The sequence below is a fragment of the Cryptomeria japonica genome, chromosome 8, assembly GCF_030272615.1.
Source record: "Cryptomeria japonica chromosome 8, Sugi_1.0, whole genome shotgun sequence".
NCBI classification, from domain to species: Eukaryota; Viridiplantae; Streptophyta; class Pinopsida; order Cupressales; family Cupressaceae; genus Cryptomeria; species Cryptomeria japonica.
Genome location: NC_081412.1, coordinates 299,771,622 through 299,796,982, shown reverse-complemented (window position 1 = coordinate 299,796,982; position 25,361 = coordinate 299,771,622). Strand labels below are relative to the sequence as shown.

The following is a 25,361-nucleotide window of genomic DNA, read 5'->3' as shown; positions in this document are numbered from 1 at the left end:
GAAACGTTGTGATGTACAAGTATCAATCAAGTTCATAATTAGCAAAATGCAAAGTTTGAAGGATAAAGCAATAAGCACAATGCGTTTCTCAATACATCAAAACCCTAATTCTCAACTTGATGACAATATTAAGATTGTATCTTGTCTAGGCTATATATTCCTTAAGAATCCATTCCTACTTGTCACTTCATTACTTCTAAAGGCCAGAATCCAAACCACAAAGACCTTATAACTCATTCCTTAGAGTCAGGAGATGACACAGACTACAAAAGACTTGGTTTATTTAGCAAAAAGAGGGGGTCCCCATTTGCAATGGGGCGATGTGTGAAAACGTCACAAGAAGACCCCTTATTAAAGGCCTTATTCTCCCTGATAATAATGAGATGTTGATTATCATAAATGTGAACGATTAAAAAGTATTTCTTGTGTTTGATGAGGATAATTTTGATGACTTTGTGAACAGGTTGGGTGTGCATTGTTTGGCATGTGGGTCTAAAATATCCTCCAATAAATCTGTTGTTCTAAGATGAAGCATTCAACTCCTAACTAGCTTTCAAAAACTAAATGGCAACAAGGAGGTCCCAATAAATTTGTGAAATATCTAGGCATACCTTTTTCTGTTCAGCCCTCTCAAAGAAATGTGGGAATGGATTTTTTTAAAAACCAAAAAGTAAAAAAATACCATATGCATGTATATGTATACATATAAATATATATTCACATGCATACATGTACATATATATACATTTTTATATATACATACATATATACATATACATATATTCACACACATACATGTGCATAGATGGAACACTCGCAGAGTACTCAGCGAGTTTCAAAAACTTGCCAAGTTTTTGAGCTCTGCAAGTTTTTACCACTTTAACTCACAGCAAAAACTTGCCGAATAATCGCCGAGTTTTTTCAAAAACTCGGCGAGTTTCTTTTAAAAACTCGGCTAGACTTAAAAAAGAGGCCCAAACATGTCAAAAAATTATCAATTTTTGTTTTTTCAGGTCAGTTTCATTCTCTTCATCAGAATATATACATGAAATATAACATTTAAGTATAAGTGGCATTTCAATGTCTTTTTCCTTTCTTATACTTTAAGTTATATTTCATGTATATATTGGCAGGATGTTTGAGAGTGGTTTCAGATCTCTAGGAGTTATAATGCAAATTCTAGGTTTAAGAAGATCTTTTAATTTTTCAGACAGTCAAATTTCAATAATCATTATGCTCCTATCAACATCCTCTCGCTCTCTCTATCTCACTCACTTTATCTGCCTCGAATTTTAGACCTATCTATCTCCCTATCACTCTTCCTCTATCCCCCTCTCTACCACACTCCATCTCACTCTCTCCTCTCTCCCCCAAGACCTAGACCTATCTCTCTACCCCTCTTTTTCTCACCCTCAAACCCTGGCGAGGGGTGCTACTCTCAACCTAATTTTAATTTGCAAATGCTTGGTGGCAAAGTTGGGGTGGAAATACCCCAAATCTCAAAAATTTTGCCCTCGGAATCTTATGTCAACCTTGTAGTTCATCCAGTTGTGAGCACAATTAGAGCTTGTTTGAAGCCATCGACACGAAGAAGAGGAGCAAGTTGGCTCAAAAACGCCTCAATGACCTTGTCTTTGTGCAATATAATCTTCAATTGCACGTAAGGAAGGTAGAGGAAGTAGCAAGTGGTCCACTTGACTTGGATGATATAGATCCTTACAGTGATTGGACATCACAGGAGCAGCCTCCATTGTTTTTTGAAATGACAACATTGATTTGGAGAGGCAAGCTATGGAGGAGGGGGGTGGATTTGGTGTCACGCTGGATGACATTGAGGAGGAAGAGGAAGAGGATGAGGAGTCATTGCCAGTGCCACAAGCAGGTGGAGACATAGCTTCATCTAGGATGGAAGATGAGCCATCCATACCGAGCGAGGAGGCACAGTCACGCCCACTGCAGACTTCTAGGACTAGACCCTCTAGTTTTACCTCTCCCCTAGTTTTGGCTAGAGCTGGGAAGAGGAAGTTGTAATTGTAATTTGTAATGATGTATTTACTTTTGGTTTTACAAAAACTATTTACTATTTTGCTTCCAGGCTTCCAGCCATCAGCATTCCTCATGAGGATGCGATTTTGTAGACACTTTGCATTTAAATATATCTAGAATCAGCTTGTTTCTTTTGTGTTATCATTTATTGACTCATTGGATGCATCTTCTCATTAAATTTTGCAAAAAAAATGCATTTTTTATTAAAATTAAGCGTGTTTTTAAGTTGCCGAGTTTTTCACCGAGTTTTTGCCGAGTTTTTTTCCCAAGGGCTTGGCGAGTCGAGCTGAGTCGCGAGTAGTCCAACTATGCATGTACATACATACATACATACATACATACATACATATATATATATATATATAAAGAGAGAGAGAGAGAGAGAGAGAGAGAGAGAGAGAGAGATTAACATCAAGCTTAACCAACAAGAAGTTGACTCTCCTAACATTTTTAGAGCTTATCAAAACTCAAACATTTTGTTCAAATATATTCTAAATACTCCAATGCATGCACCACATATCATCTATTGAATTGCTCACTAACTGTTTTAATTCTTAAGTTAAAGAGTAGTCATTCATTTCAATATCCCACAACTTCCTTTAAGAAAATATAATTTTCATTGAAACTACATAATCAAGGGAATACAGCACATCGAACAAGATAAAGATATATACAACATAAAGATAAACATGCACGCAACCAAGTGAAACAGAACAACACTTTTCCGCTGACATTATAAATTTAGTATTTCAATTCAAATTTGAATGAGATACGTTGCTGATTGATGTAATGACATGATATTTTAATATTCATGAACATTTACTTGTTCCTCAAGCTTCCAAGAATTACCCGTTGAACTTTTTGTCTCTTTATCACCTCAAATTTTCTATTACCAATAGCTAATTAGAAATATATTTTTATACCTTCTCCATCCTTCAATGCTCCCAAATCCTAAGTTTCTCAATTTAATGGCTTTCAAATACTTTTTACCTTTTGGCTTTGGTACAAGATGTGGACTCCACATGTATCCCGTTGGCAAATCAGAGATTGACCCATAGTACGCACTCAGGTATGCTATAGGAGGAAGTTTCAGCTTCTTCTTCCTCAAATCATTTATAATACCTCTTATTCCCCACCATATTAATATGTCCACAACCAAATACGATAACTGACCCCAACAAGACAAAACAATGTTAGTACATAAATACAAAAGATATATCAAATTTTGAAACTATGCATCATCATGTAGCAATAACAAAGCTTTGGACATACCCAATAACCAGCACTTTGTGTTCCTCGTGCCAAAGGATGAGGAAATTCAGCTGTGGGCCTGTACATCTTACAAAAATGTTAGATAAAATGCATGTACCTAATAAGAAACTGATACAACATCAAGATGGGAATTAAAGGTAAAAAGGGCAAACTGAGAAAAAAATTTACAGAATAAGTCCTAAATTTAATAATGTTTTTATATTATGATGTTCACAGATTAGAATCAACAATAAATTAGATAATAGCTAATACAGTTTAGATGGAGTTCTAGAATGCAAACAAGAGGAAAAACTATATGTTCTAGGCCAATAATCAAAATGCACAAGGCTAGCTGGCTAGGATTCTAAAATTTCTTGACAGAAAACTGTATTCAATGAAATATGAAGTTATGAACCCTCATACAGTCCACAGATAAATTCATACATCATTTTTAGAATATAAACTCTCCAAATTGATTTCACAGTAAATGAGCTACATTCGATATTCTGTGTAATATATCAATTTTCCAATCATGTAATATGCATCATAACCATGTCTCTGTGTTACGATGTTATTTATTTAGAGTAAATCAATTTCTCTTACTTATCAGGCCAAAGAATAGTGGCATGACATCTTGTGGTGTTGTCCAATAAATAGGTTGATATTACATAGAAAAGGGAAGTAGAAATAGTAAATAATTAATGTATCCATGCTTCGATTGTAAGAGGAAGTAAAACAGAATCCATGAAATGACAAAACAAAAAAATATAGACTGGAATATTTACATAGATAAATAAATACAGTAGCAAGATAATAATGATTCAAATTCCAATAGGCTGGAATGTTTTAAAATATCAGTAAGGGTACTGTTTGCCCCATTTTTTTACCTTTGACAATTTTCAAACTTTTTGCAGCAAATCCACAAACACCTCGGAGTGTCAAACCACTATGTCACAATAACCCATTTGAGTCAGTGGTTCTTGATCACAAAAGTTATTAGCCCCCCAAATGTCAAATTGCTCATCAAACTGAACTTGAAGTCATCAATTCACATTTGTAGTCTCAAAGTGTTGGGGTTACATGTTTTCTGGACAGTTGACCAGGGACCTAGACTGGCCAAAACAATTAAATTGAAAAAAACATTTGAGCTGGAAGAAAATCCTTTTGCAGAGACATTTAAAACTCTGGTGAACACAATGTCACAAACTTTCAAGGTAGGATGTCATCCCTGTTGGGAGATATTAAATTAACATTATTTCACTCAGCACATTACAAAAACATTTAAAACAGGAGTTTATGATAAGCTAGGGTGTAGTAAATTAACAAGGAGCTTTCTAGAGTTATTCTGCACCATCCGATCAATTTTCAAACTTCTTATTTGTAAGATCACAAATTTCTATGTCTAATTAATGCTGAACAACCATCTTTGTTAACCTATGGTCAAGAGGAACAAACATCACACTACATTCAATTTGAGCCAATACTGATTGAAAAGCATCTAATCTCAATACCAATTAAAAGAGAATACCCAAAATGTGGGCTATTGGGAAATTGTGGAGGAATAGCTTAATATAAGCTTATTAAAATTATATGCATGTGACAAATGGTGCAATTGATGTTGTACTTATTCGTGCAGGAGCACTGTTGGTATGAAATTGAAAGAACCTCAACATTGCTTGGCAAACAAATCTTATGATCACTGATAATCATTGCTAAAGAATTACTGCAGACATCATGAAAAAAGAGAACTCAATGAATAAATAAAATTGTTACTGTAGGGAATTGCCAAGACCCTACCCGAACCCACGGGGAACTGAATCCAGACCCCAAACCCAGGCTGGACCGGACTGGGACCCAGTCTCTGCAGGGGCTGAACCAGTAACTAGGGTATTATAGTATCATTTGTGTTTTATAAGTTCATTTTTTATTGCTCATAACAAATTATGTTTTTTTTATTATGTATGTTGTTCACTAAATTGAGTAAATTCCAAAGATTAAAGTGGCCTGTTTTGTGTATATACCACATATGTCACATTCAATGAGGACCAAGACCCTAACCGAACCACAGGGAACTGAATCCAGACCCCAAAGCAGGGCTGGGCCAGACTGGGACCCAGGCTCCGCAGGGGCTCAGCCACTAACTTAGGTATTATAGTATCGTTTGTGTTTAATGAGTTCATTTTTTATTGCTCATAACAACTTATGTTTCTTTTATTACGTGTGTTGTTCACTAGATTCCAAAGATTAAAGTGGGTTGTTTTGTGTATATGTCACATTCAATGAGGTATAAGTATAGGCTATAAAATCACACACAACACTTTAAATTACCTCCTTGACTGATTCAAACTGTCGTGAAAGCAAAATCAGGGAAGAGAAGATCCTTTCAAGTTGTTGCTCCTATAGGCATTCCTTTGCAGATCGAAACTGAAATAACACTAGTGTTACCAAGATTCAACAAAGCTCTACCAAAGTAGATATCCTTTATTTACACACTCACATAAAGACAAATGGCTGACCTACAACTGATCAGTGGACTTAGGAAGCCCAATTATTCTAAGGTTGAGAGCTCTCTTTGTCATGCCCTCTCTTCTTCAAATTTGCATGTATAACCATTCTAACAACTAGGGGTTCCTATTTCCCCTAATCACTTTTGCCCACAACTTATTTTCCTCCACTTGTTCTTTGAATAGATGATTGTTGGGTTGTAGTTTCTTTCTTTAAGTAGTCACGATGGTTTATAATCTCCAATTGTTGACTTTGTATTTCAGAAATTCCTTCCCCAAATTGTTGAATGTTTTAAGCATTGAGTATGGGGACCTTGGATTGCTCAATTTAATGATCCTTGTCTTCAGATTGGGAATAATATTGTCTTTGTCCTTCCATTATTAATGGAACCATGGAAAAGTCAACTCAAGTTAGATCCCAATTTCTAAATGGCTGAATTTTCTGCCAGTACAACCTTTTGTATAGAACCTCAAATGTTTTAATCGTCTCACCCTTATAAATATAAATGGTAAAGATAGTTTTTAGGTCACTACCATTCAAGACACAAATTTGGTATATAAGACCCTCCCTATGGAAGTCCACATGGAGATTGTTTGTAATATCCTCATTTTAAGCAAAATTGATTTATGAGCAATTAACCCAATTTTTGAGTTTTCCAGTAAACTACTTGGTAAGTTGGGAAGAACTTCAAAGTTCTTGGAATGCTCAGGATGTGTCTCGAAGAGATGTTGTTGGCAGTGAGCTCAGTTAGCCTTGGTGAGCCTAGTGATGCTTTCAGAATCAATTTGCAACTTTTTGTGAGCTCTGCAAACTTCGTGGAGGAGCAATCTCTATTTATTAAGTCACCTAGCTGCTTCGGTTCATCCTCTTAAGACTCTAGTATCCCTGTGGTATGATCGAAATCACATAATTATGTCATTTGGATACTTTCCACAACTTCGGTAAGCTATTGAGTTATTAATTAATTAATTCACTTAAATCGTCTAACATTGGAAGTGTTAAAATGACAACTTAGTGTAATAGCTTGTTGGAAAGGTATTAAGATATGTTTCAAATTGGGGACTTTGCACATGAAAATAATGTTAATTCTCCTAAAAGATCTTTGTATGCGAAAAAAGAAATTACTATATTTTAAAATTAGATATTTCCCTCCAGAAAAGTTATAAAAGGAGGTTGAGAGCTCATTTGTGAGTTAGACTTGTGAATGCTAATGTTATCCTACTAGAATGAACCTGAGTTTTTCCAAAGCTTTTTCAGAACAAAAACCCTCTTGGAGTTGCTGGTTTTGGGGACAAATTCCACCCTTCCCCCCCCCCTCCGCAACTGGTCATGTTAATTCCATCACAGATTACAGTTACCAAATTGATGTCTTTTTAAGTGCTGTTTTGAATTATTGAGAGTTTTGAAGGGGCAAATTGGAGGTTATTACTTGCTGGCCGTACCATCTTCATGCTGGTTGTAGTTATCCCTATCAGGTCGTACAGTTTGTAGTAGCTATAAGGATTTTTTGATTGAATAATCATTTCCTGTTTTTTAGCTCCATATATATACCTTGCAGGCCATACATTTTGTGGTGTGCATAGAAGATTAAAAAAGATTGTACAACTTTGTACTATAGTTAAAAGACTCGGACTCGGCTCAGACTCGGCAAGCTGATTTTTGACTTGGACTTGGACTTGGCGCCCAGACTTGGCCAAGACGCGGCAAATTGAAAAAACCCAAGAAATTCAAATTTTTTTGAGGATTTAAAACTTGTTTCATGCATCCTTTAATAAATAAACATTAAAGACACAATAATCTCATCAAATAGAAGCACATACACAAGTTTACATTGATCACATAAGTATAAATGCAAATCAACATGGACAGTGGAAATCTGATGAATCTAATTCATAAAATCTTCCCGATATTTGTGGAACACCTGCAAACACTTTATAAACTCTGTACTGAATTCCTCAATGTGATTCTGATTGGACCTCACATTTGTCTGACAACTGCAACTCTTAACTCAACAGGCTGGCAGGGTTAAATCTTTGATACCACTGTGAGATACCCTTACTGATTTCACCCCAAGTCTTTGTAATATATTCCAAACAATTATAACAAACATTTGCAAAATGTCTAATGCTCAGAAAATAATATTTGCAAAGCAGACTTGGTTTGTAACCAGCTTGACATTTTATAAGAACTTGGAGTATTACAAAATGGTGCACCTTATCAGCTGTGTCTTCCAACATATTTGCATTCAATCTTATTCAACTAAACAAAGATATTTGCACATTGAATAGCAACTAAATCATAATAAATGAACAGCTATTACTGGACAGATTTGTAGAAATAACTTAATAGAGAATTTCATAAATCTGAGTTTAATATAAATATTGACCAGTGTTGTTATATGGAGCCTAATCAGACTCGAAGGTTAATTTCTCCCCACTTTTATCGGCACAATTTCCCCCCAAATTATTCAATGGGGATTGGGGGGCAGCACCCCTTGCGCGCTCCCTGTCACAGTACAGGGCAGAGTTTTCAGGACAGAGCCCCCAAAAGCTCAACCGACTTTTATTATTTTATAAGGCGTCGAGAGTTATTTTTTCTGTTGGCTGATATCTAATGCTTAGAAAATAATATTTGTAGCATATCCATCAAAGTCCAAGGTTTGCGTTGGCTTTATCACTCCTCACATCCTTGAAATTTGTCTCTAATAGAGACTACACTGACTTTTCAATATTTTTTGCATTTTTTTTACTTGTTGGGCGGCAGAGTCTGGGGCTTAGGACTCAGCGAGTCTGCACAGACCCAGCCAGACTCAGTCGAGTCTGAGTCCAGGGTCCTCTACCTCGGCAAAGGTGACCCGCCTCGAGACTCGCCCAGTCTGGGCCAGACTCTGCAAGTCCTGTAACTATGCTTTGTACCAGTCATACCATGGTTGTAGGATGGTGTGAGGATTGCTGGGAGCTGAGAACCTAGTATTAGGGTCTTATTTTATGTCGTTTGAGGGCGCCCAAGCTTGCTAATTCCTCCTCAAGCAATTTAGCACTGAGATCTTAAAATTTGGTGATCTTATGATGAATTAATGGTGCTGTACCTCTTGTACCAGCACCATTTTCACACCTGTACTTGACTAAAAATTGATATCAGTTTGTTACAATCATCTTCTAGTATGTTGGGTTGAAGTTTGGGTGTGCTACGAAGTATCCTTCTAGCTCATGATTGATCAGTGGTGTGTTTGAGCATTTGATTGGTGAGTTTAAGAATGATACTTCGCTGTCCAGACCTGTTGCATTGTGTTTCTAGTGCATTTTCAGACCTGTACCAGCATATTCCTCAAACATTTATCAAGGCATATTGTTGTTACAAGCTAAGTGGGTTTGTTCTTGATTTGAGGTACACTTTTGTGTGTTACAACAGTTCTGTTTACATCAGCACTCATATCAGCTATACTCTCCTTTAATCAGAATTTTGTATCAGCAAATATAGTTCTATTTTGGCAAGGCTGTATGTGAGGTAACATAGTAACACTGGATGGCAGTACCACGGCCACCAATGGGATTTATCTTGGTTTATTGCTAATACATACCCAACTAAATAAGTGGTATTATTGTAATCGCTCACCAATAGATAAGCAGAAGAATTTGTGTTTCATTTCAGTATTGTTAAGCTTTCCCACCGAACAGTGGATGTGCCCATTTCGCTCACCAATAAATTAAGTGGAATATGCTTTTTTCCATTTCCTGTATTGCATATGCACTCCACTGAATAAGTGATATTGACTAGCTTTGTTGTCAAGTGCTTTCCTTGCAATTGTTATTTTTCAATTAATTGTAAGCCTTAACAACGTATTCTCTCACCTTGACCACTTTGGGATCTAGTATTGAAAACCTAGTGTGCTTTCCTCCAAAATTGTTTTGTTTTTTTTGGTTTTTATCTTCATAAACGTTGAAATTTCAAGATTGCCTTCAATAATGTCAAAACTTCACGTATTTTAATTAAAAAACAAAAGGGTTATGTCACTTAAGCCATACACATAAAAATTCTGATATCAAACACACTAACACAAAACTTTCAAATTAACACCAAGTTTTTCATTCACATAATAACAAATAAAACCTAAGTTACCGGAATCATCGCTCAGCCTCTAGGTGCAGGGTCGGGTTTGAATAGGGTCCTGGTCTGAGCCAGGTTTGGCCTTGGACTCATACCGGGTTCAAGATGCCACGAGATCGCATTCTAATCGCAAAAATCACCGGAAATCATTGGCAAAAATTTATGAAATCACTGGAAATCAATAACACTACAAAGTGCAATGGATAACAATGGCTGGAGATATTTAATTTGTATAAAACAACAATTGATATAACACCCAGCCCGCACCCAAGCCAAGGAAACATATATTTATAATTGCTGGAAATATTGTTTAAAGTTTACAAAATGATATAATAATTGATATGAAGTTTATTTAAACTTATTTTATATATTTGATTATGTTTACTAATATATGTTTTTTTATTTATTTATTAATTTTGAAGTTATTTTATAAATTCATATATATGTTATATTATATTATAATATAATATTATAATATAATATTATAATATAATATAATAATATAATATTATATTTATAATATTATAATATATATATATATACACACGTACCCAAGGAGAAAAAAATCTGCAGTGCCCAATTATGTATCAGTACCTACATCTGAATTGGTAACTTAGAATAAAACCAAACAAAATACCAAACAAGATTTCCTTTGTCCATATAAGGAGAGAGCTAACAATATCTTATTCCTTGCCCCAAACAGAACAAGGACCCATTAGAAACGCATATTTAGCTAAGACAAAACCCATAACAACCTTCTAATGTAAAAGCAACCACCTAATGTAGGATATTTTAGGTTCAAATAGTAGAATATTTACCTGCCCATATTCTAGGAGAATCATAGATAGTCTACTTAAAGTTAACCATTTTTATAGCTTCAACATCACAACAATGTTTCTCATGCAACTGCTTAGAAGAAATCACAGATGAGAGGGAGAGAGGATGGGCTTTGATCTATCTTACATTTTGCCAAATTTGGAGATTAAAGTCGAAGCTAAAACTAAAAATAAAATGTTTCAAAGAAGAGAGGGGCATTGAATGTCTTTACACTAAGTTACCGGTTCTTGTGGTTTTGGCTTGGGTCCGGGTCCTGGTTCGTGCCCAATCCTGGTCCGGCCCGGGTTCGACCTGGGTCCTTCCCAAGTGGCCGAGTTCCCTGTGGGTCCTGCGACGCAGGACCCACAGGGAACCCGACCACCTGGGAAGGACCCAGGTCGAACCCAGGAGGACCCGGGTGAATCCAGGAGGACCCAGGTGAATCCAGGAGGACCCGGGTGAACCCAGGCCCGTGGGTTCCCAAAAACGGGGCCCACGGGTCAAAAAACAATAAAAAATTATTTTTGTATGGATTGTATATATTGAAAATATATATAATATATGTGTATATATATAAATTTATAATTAATATATGTATATATGTACGGACGAACCCATACCCGTACCCAAGAAAAAAAAAATTGCCGAACCCGCGAATCCGTACCCGAATCCGAACCCGAACCAGTAACTTAGTCTTTACATGAGGAGGAATCTTAAGAAAATGCATAAATTCAATCCAAGAGATAATCTTCCCTTGTGCTATAAGCCTATAGCATTTGAAAAAGTTTTAATTTCTTTGCTAAACCAAAGCAATGTAAAGCATCCAATCAAATAAGCATGAGGCTTATTCTTTTGTTGTAAATTTCAATGAATGGATCTAAAAGGCTTGACACTAACAACAAGATGCTTGAGAAATTCCCAAGCCTTCAATAGAGAATAAGAGATGCCTTACCAAGTTTGTTGTACAATTTAAATCCCAATCCAAGCTAGAGAATACTTCAACCGTTTCAAATCTAACTTCCCTCTAGGGATCCCCCTTACAATGCCATGCCTAGCCAATACCGTTAAAGGCTCATTTCAAATAAAGGTCTCAAAATCCACTTCATTGCCAAGGATATTCCTTGAAGCCTTGAATTCTTCAGCCTAAGCCCTCCAAATTTCCTATGCAAAACACAACCATAGCATGAAATAACATGCCTTTCTATTTTCATTCCCAACTACCTGTTGTGACCATTTCACACATCGCCCCATTTAAATGGGGACCCCCTCTTTTTGCTCATTGTTGCTCGCCTTTCGCTCTGCTTTTTAGGGTTTTGGTAGTTTGTCAGTTGTCTGGATTTAGGGTCAAGCCTTAGGGTTTCTGTTTTTTCGTTTTCGGGCAAGTCCAGTCAGTCTTGAGAGTTTTTTTTGAGCTTCCTCTCGCAGGATGCAATTTTGAATAAAGTGAATTCGCCAGAGGCTAAGTGAGTTGGTCTATTTTCAATTGGAATTTTGAATGAGGAGTCTAAATTTGTCTAAGTGTGAATGATGAAATTGCGAATTTTGTCCAATTGAGTGATTTTGACCAAATTTTGAAAATTTTGATATTTGATCCCGGGCATTGGAAATGACTTGTTTTTACCTTGTGAAGTGATCAAAATCCCGAAATCATGATATTTTGGCCTGTAGGAGCAAAATCGCTCCTGTCCCTCAGTGGAGGACCGGAGCTCAAAACCAAACATTGCCTTGTCCTTGCAGGATTTAAGCAACTTGACGATTTGAAGAGAACCAAGGAGATATGTTTCATCAATTGAATATAATTTGAAGTGCCTTCGTGAAGGGAAATGGACCAAAATGCCAAAATCGCTCCTGTCCCTCAGTCAGGGACCAGGGCGAACTCAGTGATAGCTCCCGTCCCTCTCCCAGGGACCAGAGCGAAATTCCTCATAAGGCAAAATTTGGGTGAAGATTGAGCAAGTTTTAGGTTTGAGGCAAGAAAGGAGGGTGAAATGAACCTGTTGAATACAAATTGAAGATTACAAGACATCAATAGGAGACTCAAATTGGCCTAGGCGCTCCTGTCCCTCAGTCAGGGACCAGAGCGATTTTTGCCTTAGGTCAATTTCTTGCCAAGTTAGAACGAATTCCATGCCAAAGGCAAGTGAAGGGGTACACAACGAGTCCGTTGAAGATAAAATTGGAAGTTGGCAAAGTGTGATGGAGCCTACAAGTCTAAATTCGCTCCTGTCCCTCAGCCAGGGACCAGGGCGATATGTTAGTTATGATGCCTTTCCTCCAAGTTCAAACCACTCCAAGTCAATGTGAGGGGTGGCAAGGACATTTTGAAGCGTCTCAATGAAGAACGAAGTATCAAAAGTCGCCAATATTGAAAGAATTACACCAAATGTCCCAGTTCGCTCCTGTCCCTCAGTCAGGGACCAGAGCGAAAGTGTTCAAATAAGGCCAAATTTGGGTTGCTATTCACATTTTGAATGTTTGAAAGGGAGTAAAGGACATCATTTTGCACTTTGAAGACAATTACAAGTTAAGATGATGGAAAATTTTCATTATATACCCAAGTTCGCTCCTGTCCCTCAGTCAGGGACCAGAGCGAAATTTTCATGAAGGCCTAAATTTTGAAGGTTTATCAAGTATCAAGTGGCCAAGAGGGATCAAGGGACTTCATTTTACATGATGAAAGCAATGGCAAGTTGATGAAAGCAAGCATGAGCCCAGGACATTGAAGTTCGCTCCTGTCCCTTAGTCAGGGACCAAGGCGATATTTACTATATTTGCCAATTCATTCAAAAATCATGCCAAGTCAAGGTTATGCGCGGTTGCAAAGTATCAAAGGTATCTTAAGAAGATGATATGCAAAGAAATTAAGCGTCAAAAGGTGATCAATTTGAACAAGGAAGCTATATCGCTCCTGTCCCTCAGTCAGGGACCAGGGCGATTTTCACAAGATCATCCATTTTCCTTTAAAATCATGACAAAGCCAAGGTACATAAGATCAAGGATATCGTTTGGAAGGCAATGAACGAGGAGTCGAGGTTAAAAGATGACAAATTTGAGCTAGGATTCAAAGTTCACTCCTGTCCCTCACCAAGGGACCAGGGCAATAAACACTCAAATATCAAATTTGCCTTGTAAAAGACAAGTAAACTATGCGTGGAATGAAAGAATAAAGTTGTTACTTGCCTTGTGATATAAATTGGCAACTTAGAAGGCAAAGACCAAGGAGTAAATACAAGTTCGCTCCTGTCCCTCACCAAGGGACCAGGGCGAAAATGGTCTAAAGGGCATTCTTTCCAAAGATGAAATAAGTCACAATCAAAATACATAGCGATGAACCTCATTTTGGACGTAGGGGATGAAGTTTCAAGCGTGAAAAATGAAAGATGGAGGACCTAAATGCATAATCGCTCCTGTCCCTCTCCCAGGGACCAGAGCGATGAAGTTAATGTTCATTTTTCTTCCCATGTCTAGGCGCCAACATCATTTTTTAAATTGCATTAAATGCTAAATTTCGATAAACCTTGATATTTTTAATTAAAATTGGCATTTAATGGGTGCGCACAAGGCATTTAATAATTAATTTTGCCTTTTAAAAAACCGAAACAATTAATTACAAAGCTATTTTAATTAATTAATTAAATAAGGAGGTGAGCGCTTGGGTTTTATTTTTATATTTATACAAAAGTCGGCCTCCCTTTATTTAATTTTTGTTATTATTTGCTTTATTTCCAAGTCGGCCTAGAGGCAATTAGGGAGGTAAGCGCTTATATAAAGGGGGTGTGATATGACATTTTAAAACATCATTCAATCATCCCTTTGCATGCGATTTGGAGAAGACAATTACAAGGTGCGAATTTCATCAAGGAGAGGTGCGAAATTCCATTCAAAGGGGAGTGCGAACCTTAGTTTCAAATGGAGCGAACTTGCCAAAGACATTGAAGATCACGTCAAAGGCATCCCAAAGGTGGCGAAATTGATAGCTTGAGAGAGATCACGTTGAAGTCACCAAATTTCGATTGTTGCCTAGGCGAATTTCTTGTTTTGCATTTTAGAGTTAAACTCTCAAGTGAGGTATGGCGATGTGATCCCTTGTTTTGATTTTGAGCGTTGATTGTCATAGCTTCAAATTTTGAATTTTGAATTTTGAATTCCATTAGCTCAATCGTTTTTTTTAGGAAATGATAACTCAAAGACTTATCATGAGGTTTCCTAAAATTAATCTTTAATCTAATCTATGTTATACATTGCGAAATCTAGTTCTTATTATGAAATGTTGTGTAGGTATGGCGACCCCGAAGGCGGGAGCATCCACCAGTCGTCCAGCTCTCATGAAGGAAGATCAAAAGACCGAAGAGGTGGAGACCAAGATCGTGTCTAAATGGAGCAACATTAGAGATACCAACTTGGGCAACTTCAGTACAAAGAAATTTCGAGAGGTCCCTTACATTGGCAAGCCATCACCTGTCGCCCAGAGGATAATTGAAAGTGGCATCATTAAGGCGGTCGGCTTCCCTCCAGCAGTACAGTGTCATGAGTTGATGATCGAGTGTGCTCGTCATTATGATCCTCAATCCAGAACAATCGTGTCCAAGGAAGGAAACACTTTGGCGTATCTTTCAGAGGAAGCTTTAAGTGAGGCTTTCCATCTTCCAGAGCACAGAGATATGATCTACAAGAGCATAGAAGGAGCCAGGTCCATGTACGAAGATGATCCAGATGCTTGCCTAAGCATCATTAACAAGAACTGGTTACTCAAGAGTCGTCCTCGCCTAAGCAAGGTACCGAACACACCACATAGGATTGATTTCCAGGAGGAGTACAGAGATTTGATTACAATGCTCAACCGAGTCACAGGTGCACCTCAAGCTTTTTACTTTGAAAAATGGATGTTCTACTTCATCCAGGTGAAAGTTCAGGGTAAAGGAACAATTCATTGGGCTAGAATGATTAGCCATTGCTTGGACGTACAGTTGAGGAGACTCAAAGCTACCAAGTCCTTCCACATGAGTTCATACGTCATCTATGCCTTGATCAGGAGCTTCGAGTACGCAGGACTACCTCACAGAGGAGTGATTGGAAGAGGACCCGGCGAGGTCAGAGTTTGTGATTCCTATATTCACTTGCATCATCCGCCAGGAAGCAACTACAAGTTAGTTAATGATACCTTCACGATGAACATCACAAGGACGTTGCAAGGCGGGATTCACAACAGATTATCTCAGGATGCGCAGGAACTAGTAAAGAGGTACGGTGCTTGGTTTATCCAATTTCCGAAGTTTACTTATATCAGAGTTCATGGATGTCCTTCACCTCCATACATGTTGCCGAGATATCCGACAGACAGAATAGTGTTACTTGAGGTAACAAGACAGTTGGCAGCTTATGCGAAGGCATTCAGACACAGACATGGAAATGGAGTTCCTGTACCTATCATATTGGGCAATTCAGTTGAGGTATGTCCTAATGCTTTAGCCATGGATGACACAGAGAAGGAGTTAGCTTTGTATTCTTTTTCATTCTTTGCTTTGAGGGAGAGCTTTGATCCACATGGATATATAGAGGAGACAGTCGGTAGGAAATTTAAGCATGAGTTTCAGATAGAAGATTTTATGATGAATCTCTTGGATGATCTTGAAGTGAAAAGAAAGATGCATTCTAGGTTGTCTTTAGATTTCATCAGGAAGTGCAAGATTTACAGAGTGGCCGACCAAGCTCAAGACAGTGGCAGACATCTCCAGTCATCCTATGATCGGGAAAGCAAATCAATAAGGTTAGATTGGAATGAGCCCGAGGTTGTGGATCTGGATGCTTTGATGGCTCCAGTTTTGTCTTGTACTCGCAGATGGGTTGATGTGCAGCATCAGAAGTTGAGAGAACAGGGCATAGCTATGACTTTCACTTTGGAAGAGAAACCAGCCGAGGGTGGAGCTAGTGTAAGTGAGGGTAATCCTAATCTCAGAAATACAAGCGAAGGCAACCTTCGAAGTGTAAGTGAGGGCGATCTCCATCCAAGAGGCTCGAAGAGGAAAGAGAGACCTGGAAAGAGAGAATCTTCCAAGAAGAAACAAGAGGCCAGCCGAGATCGTTCATCCGGTACATCTTCTCGACAAGAGAAAAGGACACTTGAAGTGGAAGAATCTATGGAGTCGATGGTTCAGAATGATGAAGAAGGACAGGTACCTCAAGGGTCACCAAGTGGATCTCTCCAAGATTATGAGTTACATGAAGACAAGAATAATGATGAAGTAACATCTCCTCACAGAGAAGAAGAAATATTGCATAAGGAAATACAGGTCAAAGAGACAAGATCAGCCATCCCAGATTGGTTGAAGGAAAGATTAACGAAGGTGATTGTGATCGAGGACGAGGACAATGTAATTGATTTAGAGAGCCTTGTTGGACATTCCCAGGAAGAGACAGAGAAGAGAAAGGCTACCAAGATGTCCAAGATGATTAGAGATGAGACTGGATCCAGAAAATTGCAGATAGCTACACCGGCAGTAGACAAGTACGAAGGTGAGATCCTAGCAGAGGAATATGATATAGAGACATTTGAGCTAGGTCCATCCACAGCCGAGCAGACACTAGATGATGCCACCGATTCGTTTGAAGCATTGAAGGACAAGCTTAGAGAAGAAATGGAGAAGAATAGGAAGCTTGAGAGAGAGGTCGGTGCATGGAGAACATATTTCAGCCATCTCAATCAGCCTTTAGGACGTCAGGATCCAGCAAGATCACCCATACAGGCACTTCCCCTTCAATCAATTGGTGAGGCAGAGAGATTCAGGAGTATGGTCCAGCGTATGAGTACTTGGATGGACAAATCTCATTCAGTGGCCGTAGAATTTGCAACAAGGATGATGCAGACCATTCACCGAGCTATTCAGGTTCTTGAGATCATCCACAATTTGATGATAACGGTAGCTACTTTTGCTCATACCAAGGATGTTATCATTCCTGTCTTGAAGGTAATCAGACAAACATCAAGGAAGGTCTTAGCCCAGGAAAGGATCATGGATGGAGGACCTCACAGTTTACTTCAATGGTCAACCTTACTCCAGATGAAGGAAGTTCTCTTCGAGGACATCAGTACTAGATGTAGCCATGTTGAGGAGGTGATCAACCCGATCCAGGACAGAGTATTTGAGGTACTTCGTACCATTCTTGGCAGGAGGATCGAAGTTGAGACGGATGTGGATTTGTAGGAATTAGAAGATAAGATCAAGGTCATCTTTTGCAAGGACGCCAATATCACAGATGAGCAACAGGATCAGATGTTTGCTACCATGCTCCTGATTGAAAAGACTAAGGAACTTGAACTTACATGGGACACAGCTCTTCTAGATGCATTTGATCAGGTCATCCACTTGGAAGAAAGAATGAAGAATCTTCCCGAGATTCCAATTGCTGAGATCGAGGGAATCGTATCAAGATTCATTGCATATGCTAAAAAGGAGCATTGGAAAGGGAATAAGATTCTAGATGAGAGGTTGTTATAGATGACATGGCACCTTAATTGTCATTGGTCTATGTCTCCTAGATTTTCGTGCCAAATTTAATATTTGGCTATGCATTTAATGTTGTGCAATAAAAGGGAGGCTATTTGTAACAAACCCTAATTAGGGTTTAGGTGTCATGATCTTGACCGTTGATCTGCTTTTTGATCTGGACCGTTCATTGTAATTGAGGATGCTATTTATACCCTCATTTCATTTCATTTTGTAATAGCTAGAGAATCAGAAATTAGAGAGAGTTAGAGTTTAGAAGCAATTTACTTTTGTAGCAAGATTGAGTTTTGAGGAAGGAATTCAAACAATTGTTGTACATGATGACTTTGGAATCAATAAAATATTGAAGTTATGGTGTTTTGTTGCAATTCTCTTGGTTACCTTCATGGTTGTTCATTTTCCTTGAATCATTCTCAATCAAAGTAGTGTGTTAATTCGAAAGACAAAGTGTTGGACTTGATCTTTGGTAGGATTCGCTTTCCAAACCACTAGCTTCTTGCTGATTGTAGGAACGCCTTGCGTGGTCGACTGGAGATATTGGAATCACTCAAACCTTCAATCATTGTTGTATCTTGGACATGTACCTTCGTGGTAGTGTCTTTGATCTTTGATGTGTTGAAAATCATTTGTTACCTTAGAAGATCGCATCAATTTCAATTGAGTTGTTAATTTATGGCAAAATTGAAGTTGGTAGAATCTTGCCAAGTCTTGTCCACATCAAGTCATTCTTAGGGTTAGACTAGATTAGACCTCTTGCAAACCCTATCCTTTTGATATTTTTGAAAAGCTTGTTTAGTTTAGCAAAATCTTTGGCAACATAAGGCCCCTTGATGACACAGCAATCACAACGACCACTGGTGCTTATCCACACGTAGAGACCCTACTAAAAAGAACATTGGAGTCATCCTAACTAATCCTTCTTGCGAAATCTTCAGCAGTTAGCGACTTTATTCAAGAGAGGATAAGATGCCTTTGGGTATTTTATTCTGTGTATGATCGGGTACAAAACACTCGTCAACACTACCCAAAGAGAATTCCTTACCAACTTGTGCAGCTGATCCATATTGATATTGCAAAACAGTCAACATGATGCATAGTAGATCGGAATCCCAGAAGATGATGGAATATTTTGATAAAACAATATAAAGTATCCAATCAAATAAGCATGATGATTATCCTTATATTGTAAATTTCAAAGAATGGACCTAAAAGGCTTGACACTAACAAGACACTTGACAAATTCCAGAAGCCTTCAATAGAGAATAAGAGATTCCTTACCAAATTAGTTGTAAACTTAAAATCCAAATCCAAGCCTTTCAAATCTAACTTCCCTCTAGGGATCCCATAACTTAATATTGTAACCCTTTCAAATCTAACTTCCCTCTAGGGGTCCCCCTTTCAATGCCATGCCTAACCAATACCATCAAAGGCTCATTGCAACTAAGGTCTCAAAATCCACTTCATTGCCAAGGATATTCCTTGAAGCCTTAAATTCTTCAGCCGAGGTCCTCCAAATTTCCTAGGCAAAACACAACATGGCATGAAATACCATGCCCTTCTGTTTTCTTTACCACCTAAGCAAAGAGAATGTCTTACCAACTTGTGTAGCTGATGCACATTGATATTGCAAAACAGTCAACAAGATGAATACTAGATCCCATAAGAGGATGGAAAATTTTGATAAAACTTAAAAACTGTCATCTATTCACCTTAGACAAAAAATATCCTTGCCATGTTTCTTTACAAAAGGCCCTCAGAGCAAAGGTAATTCTCAAGTATCTCAAAATTTTGGAATGGCAATACCAAATCTATCCTTGATCAATTACCCATGAAAGGCAAGATTCCAGCAAACCCACAAAAAATACTCATTTGTAGAGATCTTCGACCCAGAGGCAGCTCAATAGGCTGCAAGCCTCTTGTGTAAGTCTAAAAAATTCTCCTTATCCAACTCAGGGAACAAAGAGGTGTCATCAGCAAATTTAACTTCAAGAAGAGTACACTTTTTGGGAAGCCTAATCCCTCTCACAGGTGGACCCAAAGAAGCATTCCCTAAAACAAAATGAATGGCCTCTGCTGCAATGACAAACAAAAAACCTACTAAGGGGTAAGCCTGTCTGAAAACATGACTAAGACAATTGGACGATCAGAACAGACAGTAGCTTTGTGATTCGCAACAGAGGCAGATGGGCCAAATGTGGCTGACAGGATTCCACTCTCAGCCACTAACTCTGCAGAAATTCTGCTAGATCTAGAGTAATCTCAGTAGAAAGTTGATCCGAACATATTGAAAATGGAATCCACCCCCTGAAAATGCCTGGAATCATTCTGGAATCACCCCAACACACCTGGATTCACCCGGGTATGCCCAAAACCAATTCCAACTAAAAAAGCTCACACCCTGCCCAAATTCAGAGACAAATTGATTCTGAATCCAATTCCAAAATGTTTTGTAACTAAAATCATCCAGGTTTCAGGTCAATTTGGTAATTTAACATTGGCATGTAGAGTCGAGTCCATGTATATATTATCATTCTAGTGGTTTGTGACATTCAAGAGACCTGATTTACATCTTTCCTGTCCTTGCGATTGCCTAGATAATCTTACCTACCCACAACGCTGACTGTCATACTTTAATTGAATGCTTTGAAAACTAAAAGTTACTGTCTCCAAAAATCACAACCAGGTATAAAAGTCTCTGCTTCCTTGCTTTTAAAACTTACTCCATTCCAATGTTTAATGAGGATGTATGGAACAGATTGTTAAATTCTTTACAAAGAAATCGCCTTTCTCCTTGTGCAAGGTGCCCAAGAGAAGTTGAAAATGAGCAATTTTATTTTATCAAATACACAGGGAATATCAAATTTTCAACATTCGTTTGAGAAAATTTCAGGAAATGTCAAAAAGAAAGAGTGGTGGCCAAAATATGTAGATAAAATCTAGAGATTCTAGAGTTAAGCATTTCACTTCTATAACTGAATCTTTCAACTTTTGTTAGACATTGACATTTGACTTTTTTATGAAAACTGAAATTTTCCCTAACTATTGACCATTTTTCCTCACATTTTTAAGCCACTAATTTGTATATTTTTAATGTTCAAATGTCAAAGAAAAACATTGAAAAAACTAATCTCATATTGTAGATTCATATGTTCACATTAGTTTTTATATACAACCAGTATACTTTCCTTTCCTCTTTTAGAAAAAAAGCATTAAATTTTTAAATATAAGACAGGTTCAAGATCCTTACGTCCAAGGCATTGTAAAGAAAATATGTAGAGGCACATGGAGAGCTTCTGCCACATGTACATGTCCTACAAGTACAAGAATGTTAACATTAGCTACTTTCCTTTGCATGACACAATAACTGCTCTAGCAAATCAAGCCTAATCAAATCAGCCAAAATAATATCCACAGTTATAATAGCCACATATTAATCTTTTCAATGACTTAGTTAATGTTAATAATCAAAACAAGAGCACAGGAAAAACTAAATGGTAAATCCAACCATGAAATTAAATCACTCCATAAAGGCACAGAAAAAGACCTAAACTGCATGATATTGTATAACTTAAGCCATTAAAGGTTGACAGTAAATTATTTATACAGTTCTGGTAAGAATCCAAATTATAATGTCAAAACAAGGAAAGTAAGACAGCCAACATGACGAGCATCCCCAAAGAGAAATACCAGATAAATCTATTCTAAGCAATGGTTCTCAAAAAACAGAAAAAACTGGAAACAAAATGCAAGAATGGGTCCCGTTAAGAAATATAGTTTAAAGCAAAGTTGCACAAAGCTTGGAAACAGGTATAGTTTCTTAAGAAAAAATTCTGAAAAATAGTATCAGAAATACAAGCCTCCATACACTCTGGAGATGGCAAAATGACATAGGAAACAGCCAGATTTTTTAACTTATAGAAAACGTTAACATAAAATACTAAGAAAGTCAGGACAAGTATAGCGAAAGAAAATAATGGTATAATTCAAGTTCCAAGACCAGATGAGGTACATTCTGAAGGAAGAACAAGAATATATCCACAAGAAGTAAATCTTATCTTGATGAGTGAAATCTAACACATGTTCCTATTTTGAAGAAGCTACTCTAAAATAAATTCAGAAGATGTGATGAAATTGGGATATGATGCTTTGATAAAATACACTGAAATTAGTGGAAAAATCAGTAAGTAAAATTATGAAAGCCAATATATAGTGTGTGTATTGTATGAAATTCAAGGCAAATGGATCAATCACTAAGTAAAAAGCTCAGAAAAGATTATGCACAATAGTAAAGTATAAATTGTGATGGAACCTATGTTACCCCAAGTTTCCGGGACAAGGACGGCAGGGGATGGGGAGACGCGTTTCTGGGATGGCAATTTTTTTTTGCCAATTTTGGGGATGGCCAGGGGACAGCAAAGGGGATGGCTATATAAAATATAGGGAAAATTTAATATATATAGGGAAGTTTTAAACCTTCATATGAAAACATGGATAAAACATGCATATATACATCATATTCATATGAAAACATAGATAAAGCATGTATATATACACTATATAACCTTTGTGTTCAATTAATGCCCTTGTTTAACCACCAATATTGATGGTATTGATTAGTATACACTAGCCATTCCCATTGATGTTCATTTCCAGCCCAAGCATGTGAGTTTGAAGGAGTATGAGTGGTTTCCAGCCTGACAACTACAATCGAGTACAGGTTGTACCTCTTGCAAATCTGGTGTGATCTACTGGATATAATTCTCTGCATTTCTTGGCCCCTTTGTTGCTGTTTGGTGATGCTGGTGGTGTATGTTGCTGCTGGGTAATGTTGGGAGGTGTTCTTTGATGTTTTGGGAAGGTGTTTGATGAATTTTGGAGCTTTTTTGACCTGCAATTAAGTTTGAGCTTTGCACAGTGGTTTCCCGACTTGACATTGATCATTCCAGCACTTTTTTGCAAGTATTTCATTGTTTCTTTCAAGTCGGAGGATATTTTGATAGTATCCTATTACTATTATGAACTACAACCGCTTCTTTATCCACTACCAGGTTCTGTGTGTTTGTGAAATTGATTACTAAGTTGCTGTTCATATTTTTGAGTGCTTTCGGCTATGATCCAGACTTGTTTACCCTTCGTATCAGTGAAAAGTCCAATGTAGCAGACCTGCAACCACTTTTTTACACACTACCAAGTTTTGAGTGTTTGTGAAATTTATTAACAGGCTGCTGTTCACTATTTCTAATTGCTTTTGGCAGAGATTCAGACATGTTTGCCCCTCATATCAGTGAAAAATCCGATATTGGAGACCTATAATCACTTTCATATGCATTACCAAGTTCCAGATGTTTGTGAAATTGAGTTGTGCTTGCTGCCCAGATATGTTGCAGCACCTATCTCTAGTGTTTTCCAGATTTGTTGTAGTTAGAACTGACATGCAGTTAAATGTGTAGGAAAATTATCAAACACTCATCCACTATTGCTGAGGTGTGGGGACCCACAAAAAGAAATAAAAAAAGTTTTTATTTAAACCATTTGTGTCTCTTTTTATTTTTAAATGTGCTGGGAAAAGGGAGATGGTTGGCCGTCCCCAAGATGGTTAGGGGACATCACAGGCATCCCCAACCGTCCTGGGGATGGAGCGACATCCCCTTTTAGAATCGCTGCCGTCCCCAAATTTCCAGGGTGTTTCCTGGGAAATTGCAATTTTTGGGGACAGGAGGGGACAGGACGTTCCCTGGCCATCCCTGAAAGGTCCACGATATAGGGACAGCGGATTTTGACCCAGGGACACGTCCCTAGGTAACCTTGAATCATGAAACCTTTTCTCACTCTGAAGTTTACAACAATGAGAATGATATTTACCATTGCAGGACACAGCTTGAAAGGATGCAAAAAGTGTCTTTCTTAAGGGTCATTTGAAAGAAGAGTCCTATAAGGAACAATCACAAGCTCTTTCTCTCAAAAGAATAGATTTTTTTTTTGCATCTTGGTAAAAGCATATAAAGAAGTGAAAATGAAGCCTTGTGCATTGTTTATAATGATTATCAAAGACAGAATTGTTAAAAGGAAGACCCGGGCTCCATGCCAGAGATTGAGTTGTACAAAGTTAGGCAAAGGTGAAATCTCCAATATCATGCACCACTGTTCAGCTCCAGAAATGGTAAAGAAGTTTAATCCTCTTCTAGAGTAGAAAAACTCCAACTTCATCACTGATAAACTAGTGGGAGCAACTCTTTGAATATGAAGGAACAAATTGACATTGTTGATTGCAGACTTACTACATCAACAAATGAATCATACGAGTAAGAAAGTTCAAGAGAGACCTAAAACTGTTTAGGGACGAAGCTTAACCTGTAAATTTATTTCAAGTTTGAAAGATTCATAAAACTTTAATTACTGGCAATCATACAGCAAAAGATTTAGCAAAGGCCATTAGCAGATTAAGATCACTTGATAACATTGCCAGAATGGAAAGGCAGAGTTATGTCATCAAAATCCAATACCAATAACCAACAACAAAAGGAAGTCACTGCTGACAATTATGTCTAGGTACAGGTATTGAGTTGGTAATAGGTGTGCACCAAAGTATCATCACCAGAAAGGCATTGCTAGGCAAAAGATGGAGCAATGCAAAGTATTAGATTGCATCATTCAACACCTAAGACTGAAGGTTGATGCAAAAATATAGGTTGTTGAAAGATAATAACTTAATTAGGAGTTGTAATGTCCCTTGTAGAGTCACTTAGATTTTGCCTTCAAAATAGATCGATGAAGGTATCAACTAGGGCACAAAACCTTTTTGAATCTATTATGTCGCCTTCGATTTACTTATAGAAAGTCTAACTTAACAATAGTTTTGATTGTTGATCACATATATATATATAGAAGAAGAGAAAATGAAATTAATAATGATGTTATGCTTCTGGTATGAGGTCTGAAGTTCTATTGGAAATAATGGAGTCTGATATTATTATTGATTGGATATGAAATATTGACAAGAGAAAGCAACTTCTGTTTCTGAATAAGACACTATGATCATGCGTTCAATATATGAGAGGCTATGCCTCACTCGGATAGCCGTGTCTGATTATATCTTTATACTCCTGTAATTCTCGGTGCTGTATCTGAATA

General features: G+C 37.5%; 1 protein-coding gene across 6 annotated transcripts in view; it reads right to left on the bottom strand.

The window, feature by feature from the left end:
• LOC131035868 (sterol 3-beta-glucosyltransferase UGT80B1) overlaps window positions 1-25,361 on the bottom strand; it is a 182,506-nt gene that overhangs the window by 51,202 nt on the left and 105,943 nt on the right. For all 6 annotated transcript variants that reach the window (XM_057967618.2, XM_057967620.2, XM_057967621.2 and 3 more), the window contains 3 exons: window positions 21,478-21,541; window positions 3,319-3,376; window positions 3,037-3,214 (listed from right to left, as the gene is read on the bottom strand). In XM_057967618.2, the coding sequence (XP_057823601.1) occupies window positions 3,037-3,214; window positions 3,319-3,376; window positions 21,478-21,541 (300 nt within the window). The remainder of the gene's footprint in view (window positions 1-3,036; window positions 3,215-3,318; window positions 3,377-21,477; window positions 21,542-25,361) is intronic.